Source organism: Juglans regia, chromosome 12 (genome assembly GCF_001411555.2).
Source record: "Juglans regia cultivar Chandler chromosome 12, Walnut 2.0, whole genome shotgun sequence".
Lineage (NCBI taxonomy): Eukaryota > Viridiplantae > Streptophyta > Magnoliopsida > Fagales > Juglandaceae > Juglans > Juglans regia.
Window position 1 is genome coordinate 6,337,762 of NC_049912.1, and position 13,177 is coordinate 6,350,938.

The following is a 13,177-nucleotide window of genomic DNA, read 5'->3' on the forward strand; positions in this document are numbered from 1 at the left end:
GTTAAAAATAAGATTGTAGATGCATGAAAGAATTTATAAAACAAAATACAAATTGTTTAAACAATTGACAAATAATATTCATCGATAAGATTCTATGACTTAGATTATAAAATTATTTTTATTATAGAATAAATCTAACATATTATATGAAATTATATCAATTTATAAATTTATTTTTATTAAAATTTTTTTATAGCAATAACACTTACCATTTATTATTGTATCTTTATAACTTTTGACAGTAATAAATAGGTAATAAATAGGGAAGAGGACCGACGTTAATCCAATTTTGATATGTTCGGGCAAAAGCATAAAGTGGTCCTATTAGTTTCTTCTTTTCTTTTTGCAGGCCAGACAATCTATGGGCGATTCTCGAAAGGAAGTTGATGTGGCCAAGGTTTTATTAGAAACGGTGTCGTTTTAACTTTTAACTGGTTTCGTCGCTTTTTTGGCCAAGAACTTGCATTTCCCCGGTCAATATCTATTTCCATTTCCATTTACATACAACATTGGAGCACGTTCCGAGAGCTCGCTGGCTCTCTCTCTCTCTCTCTAACTGCAACTCTTTCGCTGTATCATGAACAGAGAACAAACTCAGTTTTCTCAGAACACAAGAGCTCTCAGTCTTCCTCTTCCCTCTGTTTGATTCCTGAGAAAACTGTTGGTTAACCGCTCAAGGTTTTTTCTTTTTTCTTTTTTCCTGTGGAAAAAATTTACCATTATGTGTTGTCTTTTGCCTTGTAGTCTCCAGTAACCATTCGTTGACTATAAACAGTTTTACTCCATTTTAATATTTTCTATTCGCTCTTTTTTGTTAGGTTTTTGGATTCGTTCGAATTTTCTTTTGGTTGTCAACAATGGCGGACTCGGCTAAAGTTCGGCTGGTTCGTTGCCCAAAGTGCGAAAATCTCCTCCCGGAGCTCGCTGATTACTCTGTTTATCAGTGCGGTGGTTGTGGTGCTGTTCTTCGAGGTACTTTTCCACCTATTGAATGGTATTCTGCAACTGTTTATTGCTTTATGAGAAAATGAGCACAGAAAGAGGGAGAGGGAGGGAGGGATAGAGAGTGACATTTCGAACTATGTGAGTTTCAATTTTCTTAAAAGTCCGAAACTTCGTAATCTTTTTTGTATCTACCATTTCTCCGTAACCAAAATAACCCATGGGCAAGAAATTCCATCAGCACAACTATTAGCACAATAGGGTTTGGTTTTAAATTTTCTTGATGCCGAAAGAAATCTGTAAGCTTTTGGTTTAAGATTTCAGTTACCATTTCCTTTGTTTGATCTGCAATCAGATAGAGCATGACCCGGTTTTCTTTCCGTCCCAAAATCAGTTTTCATTTATTTAGTATACTTATTTCTTTACTCTGCAGCCAAAAAAAAGAATTGCGAAGTAGATGCTGCTTTGTCAGATAAGTCAGATGAAGAAAGGGTAGGCGGACTTTCTACAAAATCAGACAACTCCTTGGATAAAGGAGCGGTTAATTTGAGTGATGCTTCTGATACAGATGTTAAGCCAAACGGTGACTCTTTGAGATGTGGTCAAAGGGATTCAGAAAAGGATGATACAATGGGAAGGGATAAAGGGGAACGTAATTCTGAAATAAAATCGACAAGTGGGTTCCAAAGGTCAGGATGGATGTCTGATTGGAAATTTGGGGAGAGAGATGAGATGGACGGGTTCCAAAGAAACCTAAAAAGTAATCTTGAGGGTGTGAGGTTTTCAACTTCAAACCATCCTGATGAGGGCCCATCAAATTACAATGTGGACTCTTCTTACAGCTATGGGGAACTGTCGAGGAATGATAATGACCCTGATCGGGTTAATAGGGTTAAGTATCTCGAACAAGATCGAGCCGAACTTTTGAGGAAGCTGGATGAGCTAAAGGATCAACTTAGTCGGTCTTGTAATGTGGTTGATAAACCAAAAGAGAAGGTTCCACTTGATGGTAGGACAGTTCCTCCAGATCCTTATGGTGGCTGTGATAATTGGTTTCGAAATGGTCCTTCAGCATTGAATAGGGCTTCAATGCAGTTCTCTGGGCATGATAAGCATGTGGCAGGACAACCCTATTCCAATTATTGGCCTGATCCATTTCCTTGTACAAACAGGCATGAAATGGCTATGCATGGCTTCTACCCGTCGATGCACAATCCTAATCATAATCCTGGATTGGGAGATCCTTTTGGATCTCAAGGGCTGAGGAGAGCTTCACACCACTTACCTAGTCAATACCCACACCCACCATTGCATCCATACTTCTCTGGACAATATGTTGATCACAATCCAGAATCATTTGAGCCATACCCAACTAACTCAATGTTTCACCAGCCTTCTTGCTCTTGTTTACATTGCTATGACACACTTCAGCGAGCTTCAGCACCGGCCCCAGCCCCTTCTTTCAGTAATAAAAGATTTCCCAATGTCCCAAACCATCCCGTTACGTACCATCACGAGAAACCTGGGGCATTTGGTCAAGTTGTTCACAATTCTACGATTCCTCCTCCATCAAGCAATAGCGATCCACAACACCACACAAGATGGCCAAGTGACCTTAATTCGGAGATGGGTGGTTTTGTTTGTTGCCATCCTCGTAGGGTTGTGGTAGCTAGTGGTGCCCGCCATTGCCGTCCCATGGCAGGTGGTGCACCCTTCCTAACATGTTATAATTGCTTTAAGGTACTTCAACTGCCCAAGAAAGTGCCTGTTACTTTGAAGAAACAACAAAAAATGCGGTGTGGGGCCTGTTCTGCAGTAACCAATGTTGCTGTAATCGACAAGAAACTAGTCCTTTCGGTTCATGCACAGACAAAGGATATTCCCATAGACTGCGATGGTAGTTCTAGTGAACTGGTTAAAGGCGGTTCTTCACATTTTTATGGCCACATGAATAGGACCAAAGCAAATTTCTCTTCTGATGATTATGATGAATCTGATTACAACTTTCAGTCTATTGATGTAGAACCTGTTTCATTGTCTATGGGCACGGGTTTGAACTCAAACAAGGCTGGAGAGATGGGAAGCTTTCATTCTTCATCCCCAAGCCCCTCTGAGGATGAAAGTGGTCCAGAAGTCTTAATTGCTTCAAAAGACAACTCCACTCAGCAACCAACCAGAGTCATTCTATCTCCGCCACCTCCAGGTTCACCTCTTCAAGAACATTTTGACAATTCTTCTAATAACAATGTAGTGAACCGGTTTGCGAAAGGAAACAGAAGTAGTCGTTCAGACCAAGAGAAAGTGAAACCTAGCAAGGCTACCTCACGCCAGAATTCTTTGAAAGAGGCATCACATGCAACTGAGATGGATGTATCATTCAATGAGTACTCCAACACAGGCGTCTCTCAAGATTCTGGAGATGCAAGCAGAGAAGAAGATCGGCCAAGAAACAAAGGGAGTGAATCCTTTTTTGCAAATATTATCAAGAAGAGCTTTAAGGATTTTTCCAGATCTAGTCAAACAGATGAACGTAGCAGAAGTAATGTATCTGTAAATGGGCATCTCATACCAGAACGCGTTGTTAGGAAGGCTGAAAAGCGTGCTGGACCAATTCAACCTGGAAAATATTGGTAAGTATACATTCAAAAGCCTGTGTTGTGTCAATCCTCCAGACATGCATGCTTCAAATGAACACTAATTTTGTTGTAGTACTGTATAGTGAGAGATATTACGGTGCCTATGCTAAGGGAAACAGTAACAAAGTTGTGTGATCAGTAATAACAGTAAAGACCAATAATAGTAATGCTTATGCTGAAAATGAATTTCATTGTGGGCATTGAATTCAGCTAACTGTTTCCTCATTTGGATATCTGATATCATAGAAATCAATCTGCCTTTCAGAGATTGTATTTAATTCTTTTGCCTGGAAATCGAAATATTTGCTGTTGCAACTAGGCTATCAACAGAAATGCATACTTGTCTCTAATACTCCAGTTCTATTAATAAAAAATTTTTCTTTCAATTTGTTAAAAACCAGGTACGACTCCCGAGCTGGATTCTGGGGTGTAATGGGTGGACCTTGTCTTGGAATCATTCCTGTAAGACCAACTGATTATAAAAACAGTATTTGAACACCAGTCATATGTTGCTGGTTTTGTTCCTGGTTGTATTGCTCATGATATCTCTCTTGCAGCCATTCATTGAAGAGTTCAATTATCCCATGCCAGACAATTGTGCTGGAGGAAATACTGGTGTTTTTGTAAATGGGAGAGAGCTTCACCAAAAAGATTTAGATTTGCTTGCTAATAGAGGGCTTCCAACCGCTAGAGATAGATCATACATCATTGAAATTTCTGGGGGTGTCCTGGATGAAGACACTGGTGAAGAGCTAGATGGCCTTGGCAAACTTGCCCCAACGTAAGTACCATTTTTTTTGTGGATATTTCTCTTCCTCAATTCTGTTCAGCCATTAATTACTTGAAATATGCAAATTGCTGTAGTCATCTGCTCAGGATAATACTTATAAAAAACAAAATCTGCTCAGGATAATGATTCTTTCAATGCATGTCTTCTTAGATGAATTTTCATTATTCAAGAATCGATGTTGCATTTTCACTTGCTTCAAATATTAAGCAATAGCTAGAGGCTATCAAGGTTGGAGACAAATAAATAGTAAAACAATGAGGAAATCATCACTGTTTAATCAGAGATAGCAATTCTTGGTGACCCAAGGGCAGTAGAGATGGCTTGTTCAATAATTCAATTTGATGGGGGAGTAGATAAACAACAGCTACAAAGATGGGTTCTATATTCTTGGAAACATTTAACAGTTTTGTAAGATGTAAATAGAAGTTGAAATTTTGGTCATGTATACTCTAGAACATAGATTTAATATCTATGCCAATGAGCTGGTTTTAGCATTTAGGAAATTTGGAATGAGATGAGAGGGAGGTCTTGTGTTCAAGACCCACAAGGGGGAGTGTGTGTTTAACTTGTTAAGAAAAAAGGGAAAAAAATTATTCTAAGACAATTTTTCAGTGTAGCATATGCATCATTCCATCTGCCGCATCATAGATCTGCTACATTCAGTTTATAATGTACTGCACTACTCCAGCCACTTGAGTGGCAGCAACATGCCTACAAAACCAATTCTACTTTCAATTTTTGACGTCTTCTAAGCCCTATTTTTGGCAAATGTGTTGGAGTATATAATTTATTCACATCAATCCTATTATTCAATTGCATGAAAAGAAAAATGTCTGCTATTTCTGTTCTAGGACTGACCTTATCCTCTATCATTTTCTAAAGTCTTTGTATAATATCTGAACACTTGGTGGGTATCCAAGAACAACGCATAGCACATCTGACTTGTAATTTTGAACAGAGTTGAGAAGGCAAAGCATGGATTTGGTATGAAGGCTCCTAGAGATCGTAATCAGTAGAAATCTCTAAGTTCTATTGCCACTTCTGACATGTTGGAAATAGTAAGCCGTCCTGTGCCAGAGTTGGAAAAAAAAAAAACTATCTTAACAAATTCTTTTGGAGGATCTGCACGAAGTTTTCTCACCTTGATGGACATGAATAATAAATATTTTGGATGATCTTTCCACCACTGACGTCTGAAAGCCATAGATCTACTTCTAAACATGGGATGTTTTTCATGCTTGATTCATCTGAAGGGATTGATCGTCTTTTTGCACACCACAGTTTTGTATTTTTATATGTATACCACTTGGGTTTGTTTTCCTTGACCTGATTTCATTTCTTTTTGTAAATTGTATTGTGCTATTTGTTGTTCTTGAGGTTGAAGTTTACTTTGCAATGGGTATGGTCATATTAGTAATTCTGTTTCCCGGTTAATGGTATTAGCCGATGAACAACTTGAAATAATTTCTCCCATGTTTTTTCTAGGGTTAAATATAAAACCGATCCTCTTGCCTTCTTAAAAAACAAAGTAAAACTACTATTATCTATAAAGTACATTAATTATGGGTAGGAGTAAAAAGAAAGTCTTGAGGATGTTCTATAACAAATATCACCGAAGAAAATCGATTATAATAAAAAGATATTAATTAATTTATTCACAAAAAATTAATTATGGTTCTTTTAACTATTATCATCTTATCATCTCTTGGCGTAGCTTTAAATGATGAGAACTGATACGGACATAAAAAAATTATACAGTAAATCTACAAATTGATATAGTTTCATAAAATTCGTTAGATCTATTTTAAAATAAAATGATTTTACAATCTGGCGTATCACATCAAATCACATCAGTTTATGAGTTTATTTTTATGTAATCCTTTTATGGCTAAAGTATTTTTCTTAAATGATTAGCAAAAAAGTAAATAGTTTTTCAATCATAAGTAAATTATTTTCCTAATTAGGAGGATTAATTTCTCAAAATACAATGTTATATTTCGTTATAATAAAAAATGTTATATAGTACATTCTCATCTTTTTTATATCTTATTATATTAATTTGAGATTGTCTATCAATCATTAACTTTGTTATCTTAAAAGATTAGAGTTAATCTAACTATTGATAAACAATGTTAAGGAAAATGTGATAATATAGTAGCATTAGTTCTATCTTAAAATTCAAAATAAATAGATTTATTTTCTAAAAGAGGATTGAGCAGCGGAATTTACTCAAACCATACTCTAGTTAAAAGTTGGAATTTCTAAGGAGATATTGCATACCAATCATTGGCCTATATGGTACAAACGCACAAAGACCAATGCTTAGACACTGGGCCCTAAAGTTTTATGGCCAGTGGTTGGCCCACCTTCAATTCATGAGGCCCACCTATGGCCCTTTCAAGTGGGCCCAAAAACAAAAGATAGGAAAGACTAAAGACAAGCAAAAGGAGTGTTTTTTGAGATTGACTCGGTGAAATTGAACTTGGGAAAGAGCTAAATTTCATAAAATTGAGACGGAAAACGCCTTCTTTTAAAAGCTTTTTGCTTTCCCAATAAAAAGGATAGAACCTCACATGCTGTGCATGTCGGGGGCAAGCCAAGGAGGTACCCTGCCTGCCTGCATGTTGCTGGGTGCGCGCTCACACCTCCATATTGCATGCATGGGCAGGTTCGTCGCTATTCCGTGTGTGGTGGGTCAATCTTCTCGTTTTCTTTCCAGCCAAACAATGAACTCCGGCTTTCCAAGAAATTTAAACAAGGAGTAACCATGGGCGGATATTAAATGTTAAAAAACCACCGAGTTAGAGAAAAGAAATAGATGATGATGATAAAGTTCAGCAGACTCCAATCAAATGCTTGGACGGTTGGGATCGACGGGCGAAACAGTACAAACATTGTCAACATGACGTGAGATTCATTAACACTTAGAACTTGAAATGCTGTTTATGGGAGTACTCCCTATAGAAAGCAATGAAATGTTTTGGGTTTAGGCAAGAAATGCAGATCTTTGATAATTTTATTAGAAACCTATTTATTTATTTAATTGAAATATGATTCTTTTGTAGCAACAAATTAACAAAAATGCAAAGTTGCATGCTCTAATTATCTCCTCATGAGCACCACTACTTTGTAATTGTTACAAAAGCACGAAGACAAATCGTGAATCTAATCGTTATATAGGATGCTGTGAAAGAAATCAAGTGTTGAAAATGAATGAAAGTATGTGCATTTCTCACCTTTTGGATTAATTTTCTCATCAGCTACTATATATTCACTGGGTACACCTCACACCTTATGAAAAAATAAATAAAAAGTTGTCAAGTGTAAAGTGTGATGGTAAATAATAATTGATGCATAGCAAAATTCTTTGTAGATATATTCTTCCCTACTTACAGCTCGGGAATGGCCGGTGCAGGATGACACTCGTTTTATCCCATTTTTCTAATTTATTTTAATTTTTCAAATTATTTGATTTCTTTAAGATACTTCACATATTAATTTAAAAAGTAAAAAAAAAAAAAAAAAATGCAATGTTTCTATTTCAAATTTTTTTTACATGTTTGTTACTCGACAAGTGTCAAGCTATTATTGTTCTTCATGTAATGTTCAAGTTGTTTACAAACTCAATCATACAATGTCAGACGGTAAAAATTTCACTTTTTTAGAGTTCATGGACCAATCAATCCTTTATTTTTATTTTTTAGGTAAATACAATCTGTATTTTAACAATCAATTTCTTGGACCTGCATGGACCGACACTAGTTGAGATCAATTATCATTCCTGATATTAGTTTAAGCATCTTAATCAATGATTAATGATGTTTAACGTCTAAAATTCTTTCTACTCTACATGTTGTTGGGGGTGTGGTTGGTCTTCTACTTTGACTGATATGAACCCCTTACCAAACCTTATACATTTCTTCCATCTTAAATGTAAATGTTCCCATTATTCAAATTATTTAATCAAGGTGTTCAGATTTTTTTTTTTTTATTTTTTAAAAATTGATTAACCAATTAAGTGTAAGAAAAATACTATAACTACAAAAAGATTCCATAAAAATAAATTTACAGACTGATAAGATTTCATATACTACGTTAGATCTACTTTATTATAAAAGTACATTTACAATCTAATATATCATATCAAGTAACGTTAATTTGTAAATTTACTTTTATAAAATCTTTTTGTGAATAAAATATTTTTCACAATATAATATATGAATAATGTTACTTTTTGTGGCATTTCTTTGTGATGCACCATTTCAACTAATTTCTTTTATTAACAATTTAAATGATACAAACTTGAAATCTATCACATCACTAATTGTGATTAAAAAAAACAAAAATTAAATGAAAAAAAAGTATTATTAGAAATATTGATATATATATATATTTTTAATGATTAAATATTATTAATGGGGCGGGAGAGGTGGTCCACCTATGATGTTAACATTTTAAAGCAGTCAGATAATTGAAGTTGCAGACAGCTGTGCTTGAGCTATCCAACATGCATTTACTACTGATTTATATTTGAAAAAGAAGCTATCCATCCACTCTACAATGCACTAAAATGTTCAGATGAGAAACAAGACATGTGCTTCGGATCCATCATGATCATGATGTTCTGTTTGTTGCCTTTTCCAACTTGCTACCAAAACCATCAGAGCAAACAATATACTACTTGGATATGGACTGGGTGACAAATATTCTCTGCTCAGCTGCAGATTCATGTACCCCATGCACCAATTCTGCAGATGCATGGGTTGGTGCTAAAAACTTTTTATAACGGTTGTCTTTGCCTTAACAGTCTCGGTGGCCGTGAATGGCTTCATAATAAATCTTTGGAGGTCGAAATCCCGATGGGTTTTAACGTATCTAACACGAAGCAACTCCCTTTATATCCACTCGGCGACAGCTAGCTGCAAGTGCAAGGGAACGAAAAGACAACACACGTACACGTCCTTCGTAATAAAACCTTCTCTCTTTTTCATGCTAAAACACCGATTTTTCTGTTGCGAAAAGTAATGCCACTTTAGTTTTTCTTTTTTCGTTCTTCTTTCTGTATCTGCTCGGAGATTTTCTTGGTTTTTCTGACACGAAAATGGCGAAGGAAGCGAGGTGGGATTCGAAACTGTTATCACTCCAGAAACACAATCATGTCTTTGTGAAGTTTGCCATCTCGTTTCTCGTATTGGGTCTTGCTTTTCGCCTTTTATCCTCTGATTCTATCAGGATTGTTTCAAACATAGAGACACCCCCTCTTGCAGAGGAAAGAACAGAGTCCCCTATTGTTTCTCTTCCCATTGAAGCGCCTGTTTCTTCTCCATTCCCTCAAAATGAAAGCTACACATCTGAGAATGGTAAGGAAGTTTTCCATCTTTTTAATATATATGTTTTTGTTTATGTTAAGATGTGCATGAATGATTAACTTATAAATGGCTTTCTTGAATCTTTTTATGAATCTTTATTTGCTATTTAGGAATGGCAACTTCTTGAATCTTCTTCCTGTTTTTACCATCTTTATGTGAGGTGAAACTGATGCAATTCACATGGCAGTCCAGCCAGATCATTCAGCTCAACTACTCACTGGTTCTTCAGTTGTTGGGCACTTAGAAACTTGTGTAGTTTATGCTAATTTATATCTGAAATCTATCTCCAAGAATGTATATGAAAGTGGTTTCTTGCTTGAGTTTAATTCCTTAATACTGTTGGATCTGTTGCCCGCCACAATCTTCCATCATACATTGATTTCTATTGATTTTAATTTACGCAATATAGTTTCAGTAAAATGTGATATATTCAAGGGAGACTGGATAGCTGAGCAATCAGGCCCAGCTTACACCAATAAGAGCTGCCATGTGATTGAAGACCATCAAAATTGTATGAGGAATGGACGGCCAGATTCAGGTTATCTTTACTGGAGGTGGAATCCAAGGGACTGTGAATTACCAAGGTTCAATTCTCACAGATTTCTAGACCTTATGAGGGATAAATCTTGGGCGTTTATTGGTGATTCCATCTCTCGTAACCATGTGCAGTCTTTACTCTGTATCCTCTCTCAGGTACACTTTTAAGCTGAAGTTTATGTTTTTGCTTATAAATATCAGATTTTGGCACACAGCAACTGCTAAGCTATTGATATTGATATGTTCAAAATTACATTTTAGGTACCGCTCTTCTTATTTTTCAGTTATTTTTCTGCGCTGGTAGATCATAAAGATACTGTCATAATCCAACTTCAACCATCAATGCTGATTTCATTAGTGGAGCACAGCTGTCCCTTTTATGTTAGACTACTGCTCTGAAGAGGTTGTGGTGTCTTGTCTTGGCTTGGCTAAGCTGGTTTACCTACCATGTGGAGTACTGGCTTTCTCTTGAAAGTCAATAATTAGTTGTGAGGGCATTACTGTTGCTGTAATTGGTTTTTCGTCTGCACTTCTGTCATTAGCACTAATTGGCTTGGCTCTACTTGTGATCAGCACGATACCGGTTATTTAAATCAAGTCCTCTAGAATAAAGGAAAAGAAAGAAGCAAGGAAACCAACAACTTCTATAACTACTGATAGTGTTCTATGTTCTCATTTCTCCTTAATGCGTATCCATTTTCACCATCTTTCTGTAAACAATCTGGGTACTTCATAAAAAGGGTTTACACGACTGGGAGAAAATGCAAAGTGGGATAGATCTCTCTTATCTGTATCATCTTCGAGGCTACATTTGGATGTTGAGGTTATCTCAGATAATTTGTAAATAGTAGTGAAAAACTAATGAATAGTTTGTGAATAGTAGTAATGAACTGGTTAAGAATAGTAGTGAAATAATCTCATATTACTTCACTTACCAAACATAGCGTTAAAGAAGTGTGGTAAAGATACACTAGGACCTACTGCCAGTACCTGACATGATTACTTAGTTTTGCTGTCTGAAGAAGTTTCCATCGATGTTTTGTTGGTTCTAGAGCCTCTGATACATATCCTCCTATCAGTTTTTAACAGTTTGGTCCTTCATATTATGCAACTAATCAATTTTCCATGATTATGTTCCACAGGTCGAAGAAGCTGTTGAGGTCTACCACGATGAGGAATACAGATCCAAAAGATGGCATTTTCCTGCTCACAACTTCACGCTTTCAGTAATATGGACTCCTTTCCTCGTTAAAGCAGCAATCTTCGAGGACATGAATGGCGTGTCTTCATCAGAAGTCCAGCTTTACCTTGACAAACTTGACGAAAAATGGACGGATCAATACAAGAACTTTGATTACGTGGTGATTGCCGGTGGAAAATGGTTTCTCAAAACAGCAATTTACAATGAGAACAACACCATCGCAGGCTGTCATTACTGCCCTGGAAAGAACTTAACAGAGCTAGGATTTGACTATGCATACCGCAAGGCACTTCAGCTGGTTCTCAACTTTGTAATGCATGATGAATACCACAACCATAAGCCATTTGTCTTCTTCAGAACTACCACACCTGATCACTTTGAGAATGGAGAGTGGTTCAGCGGAGGGTACTGCAATCGAACAGTGCCATTCAAGGATGGCGAGATTGAGATGAGAGATGTCGACACTATAATGCGTGACATCGAGTTGGAAGAAGTTGAGAAGGCTGCAAGTGTAGGGTCTGAAAATGGGGTAATTTTGAAGCTATTAGATACAACCCGCCTTTCGGTACTGCGGCCGGACGGACACCCGGGACCCTACAGGAAATTCCATCCTTTTGGGAAAGATAAGAATGCCAAAGTTCAGAATGATTGCTTACATTGGTGCTTGCCAGGGCCAATTGACTCTTGGAATGACCTGGTGATGGAATTGCTGGTGAATGGTGAAAAATATAGATGACTGCTTTCGTTGTGTTTGGGCTATCTGGGTTTCCGAGGTCCTTGGGATCTGGCTTCATCAATTTTGAATATTAAAGATGAGGCTCTGTTGCCATCTGCACATATACCCTCCATTTGGTTTATCTCCAGTTGTTCTCTCTGCATGCTGATTTATCTGTGAAGCTGCTAGGAAGGCATTGGCCAGACTGCATCCTGTTGGGAAGAGAACTTAAAAAATGCGTTTGAGTTGGTCTCATTGTATTATAATATTAAATTTTGTTTCGCCATAGGTTAATTATTACATTTGTATTGTTTTTTGTTAAGGATCTATTATTGACTAATATCAACCTACACAACAAGTGCACAGCCAAAGAGCAATGCAGGTGCACAGACAAAGAAAATTCACTCTGCCACGTCCACTTCTGCCATAAAAGATTCTGGAAATATTTCTTTGTTTAGTAGTGGTCCACTGCTGTAACCGTTTCTTTTTTATTGCCTTTTCTTACTTTTGTACTGATGTCTATTCTATATAAAGAGACGTAAACATTGTAAACCGTTTCGATGAAATACAGAGCATTACAGAAAACATGGTCTTTTTCTTTTCATTCTGTTATGGAATCAGAGCTGCTGACTAGCAGTCTCTTGATCCTTCGTCTCACCATGGCCACTGAACCAACCAACCTCAGCACACCTTCTCCCTCCCTTACGTCCTCATTTTCTCATATAGTCACCATTAAACTCAACCCAGAAAATTACATCATATGGTGAGTTCAGACATATTTGAGAGGCCATTTTCCTTCTCCCACTCTCTTAGTTACACAAAATGCTTCTTCTTCCTCCACTACTCAACCTAATCCTTCTTACCTTTCATGGAGACGGACTGATCAGTTAATACTCAGCATCCTTTTTTCTTCCCTCACTGAGTCAGTCATTGGGCATGTTGCCTCTGCAACTACATCCCGTGAGCTTTGGCTAGCTCTTGAATCCA

General features: G+C 36.8%; 2 protein-coding genes across 3 annotated transcripts; both read left to right on the plus strand.

Moving 5' to 3' along the window:
• Positions 1-454: 454 nt before the first annotated feature.
• LOC108987369 (protein ENHANCED DISEASE RESISTANCE 4-like) lies at positions 455-5,762 on the plus strand. Its single transcript, XM_018960267.2, has 6 exons — positions 455-678; positions 819-972; positions 1,376-3,572; positions 3,980-4,040; positions 4,136-4,359; positions 5,327-5,762. The coding sequence occupies exons 2-6, from the start codon at positions 858-860 to the stop codon at positions 5,382-5,384; spliced, it is 2,655 nt and encodes an 884-aa protein (XP_018815812.2). The 5' UTR covers positions 455-678; positions 819-857; the 3' UTR covers positions 5,385-5,762.
• Positions 5,763-8,927: 3,165 nt separating this feature from the next.
• On the plus strand, positions 8,928-12,530 carry LOC108987683 (protein trichome birefringence-like 25). 2 transcript variants are annotated; one of them, XM_018960660.2, is made up of 3 exons: positions 8,928-9,728; positions 10,153-10,430; positions 11,417-12,530. In XM_018960660.2, exons 1-3 carry the CDS (start codon positions 9,470-9,472, stop codon positions 12,209-12,211), a joined length of 1,332 nt encoding a protein of 443 aa, XP_018816205.1. In that variant the 5' UTR covers positions 8,928-9,469; the 3' UTR covers positions 12,212-12,530. The 2 variants fall into 2 exon arrangements, with proteins under 2 accessions (XP_018816205.1, XP_018816204.1); XM_018960659.2 differs by having other exon boundaries at positions 8,940-9,728; positions 10,147-10,430.
• The last annotated feature ends 647 nt before the right edge of the window (positions 12,531-13,177 follow it).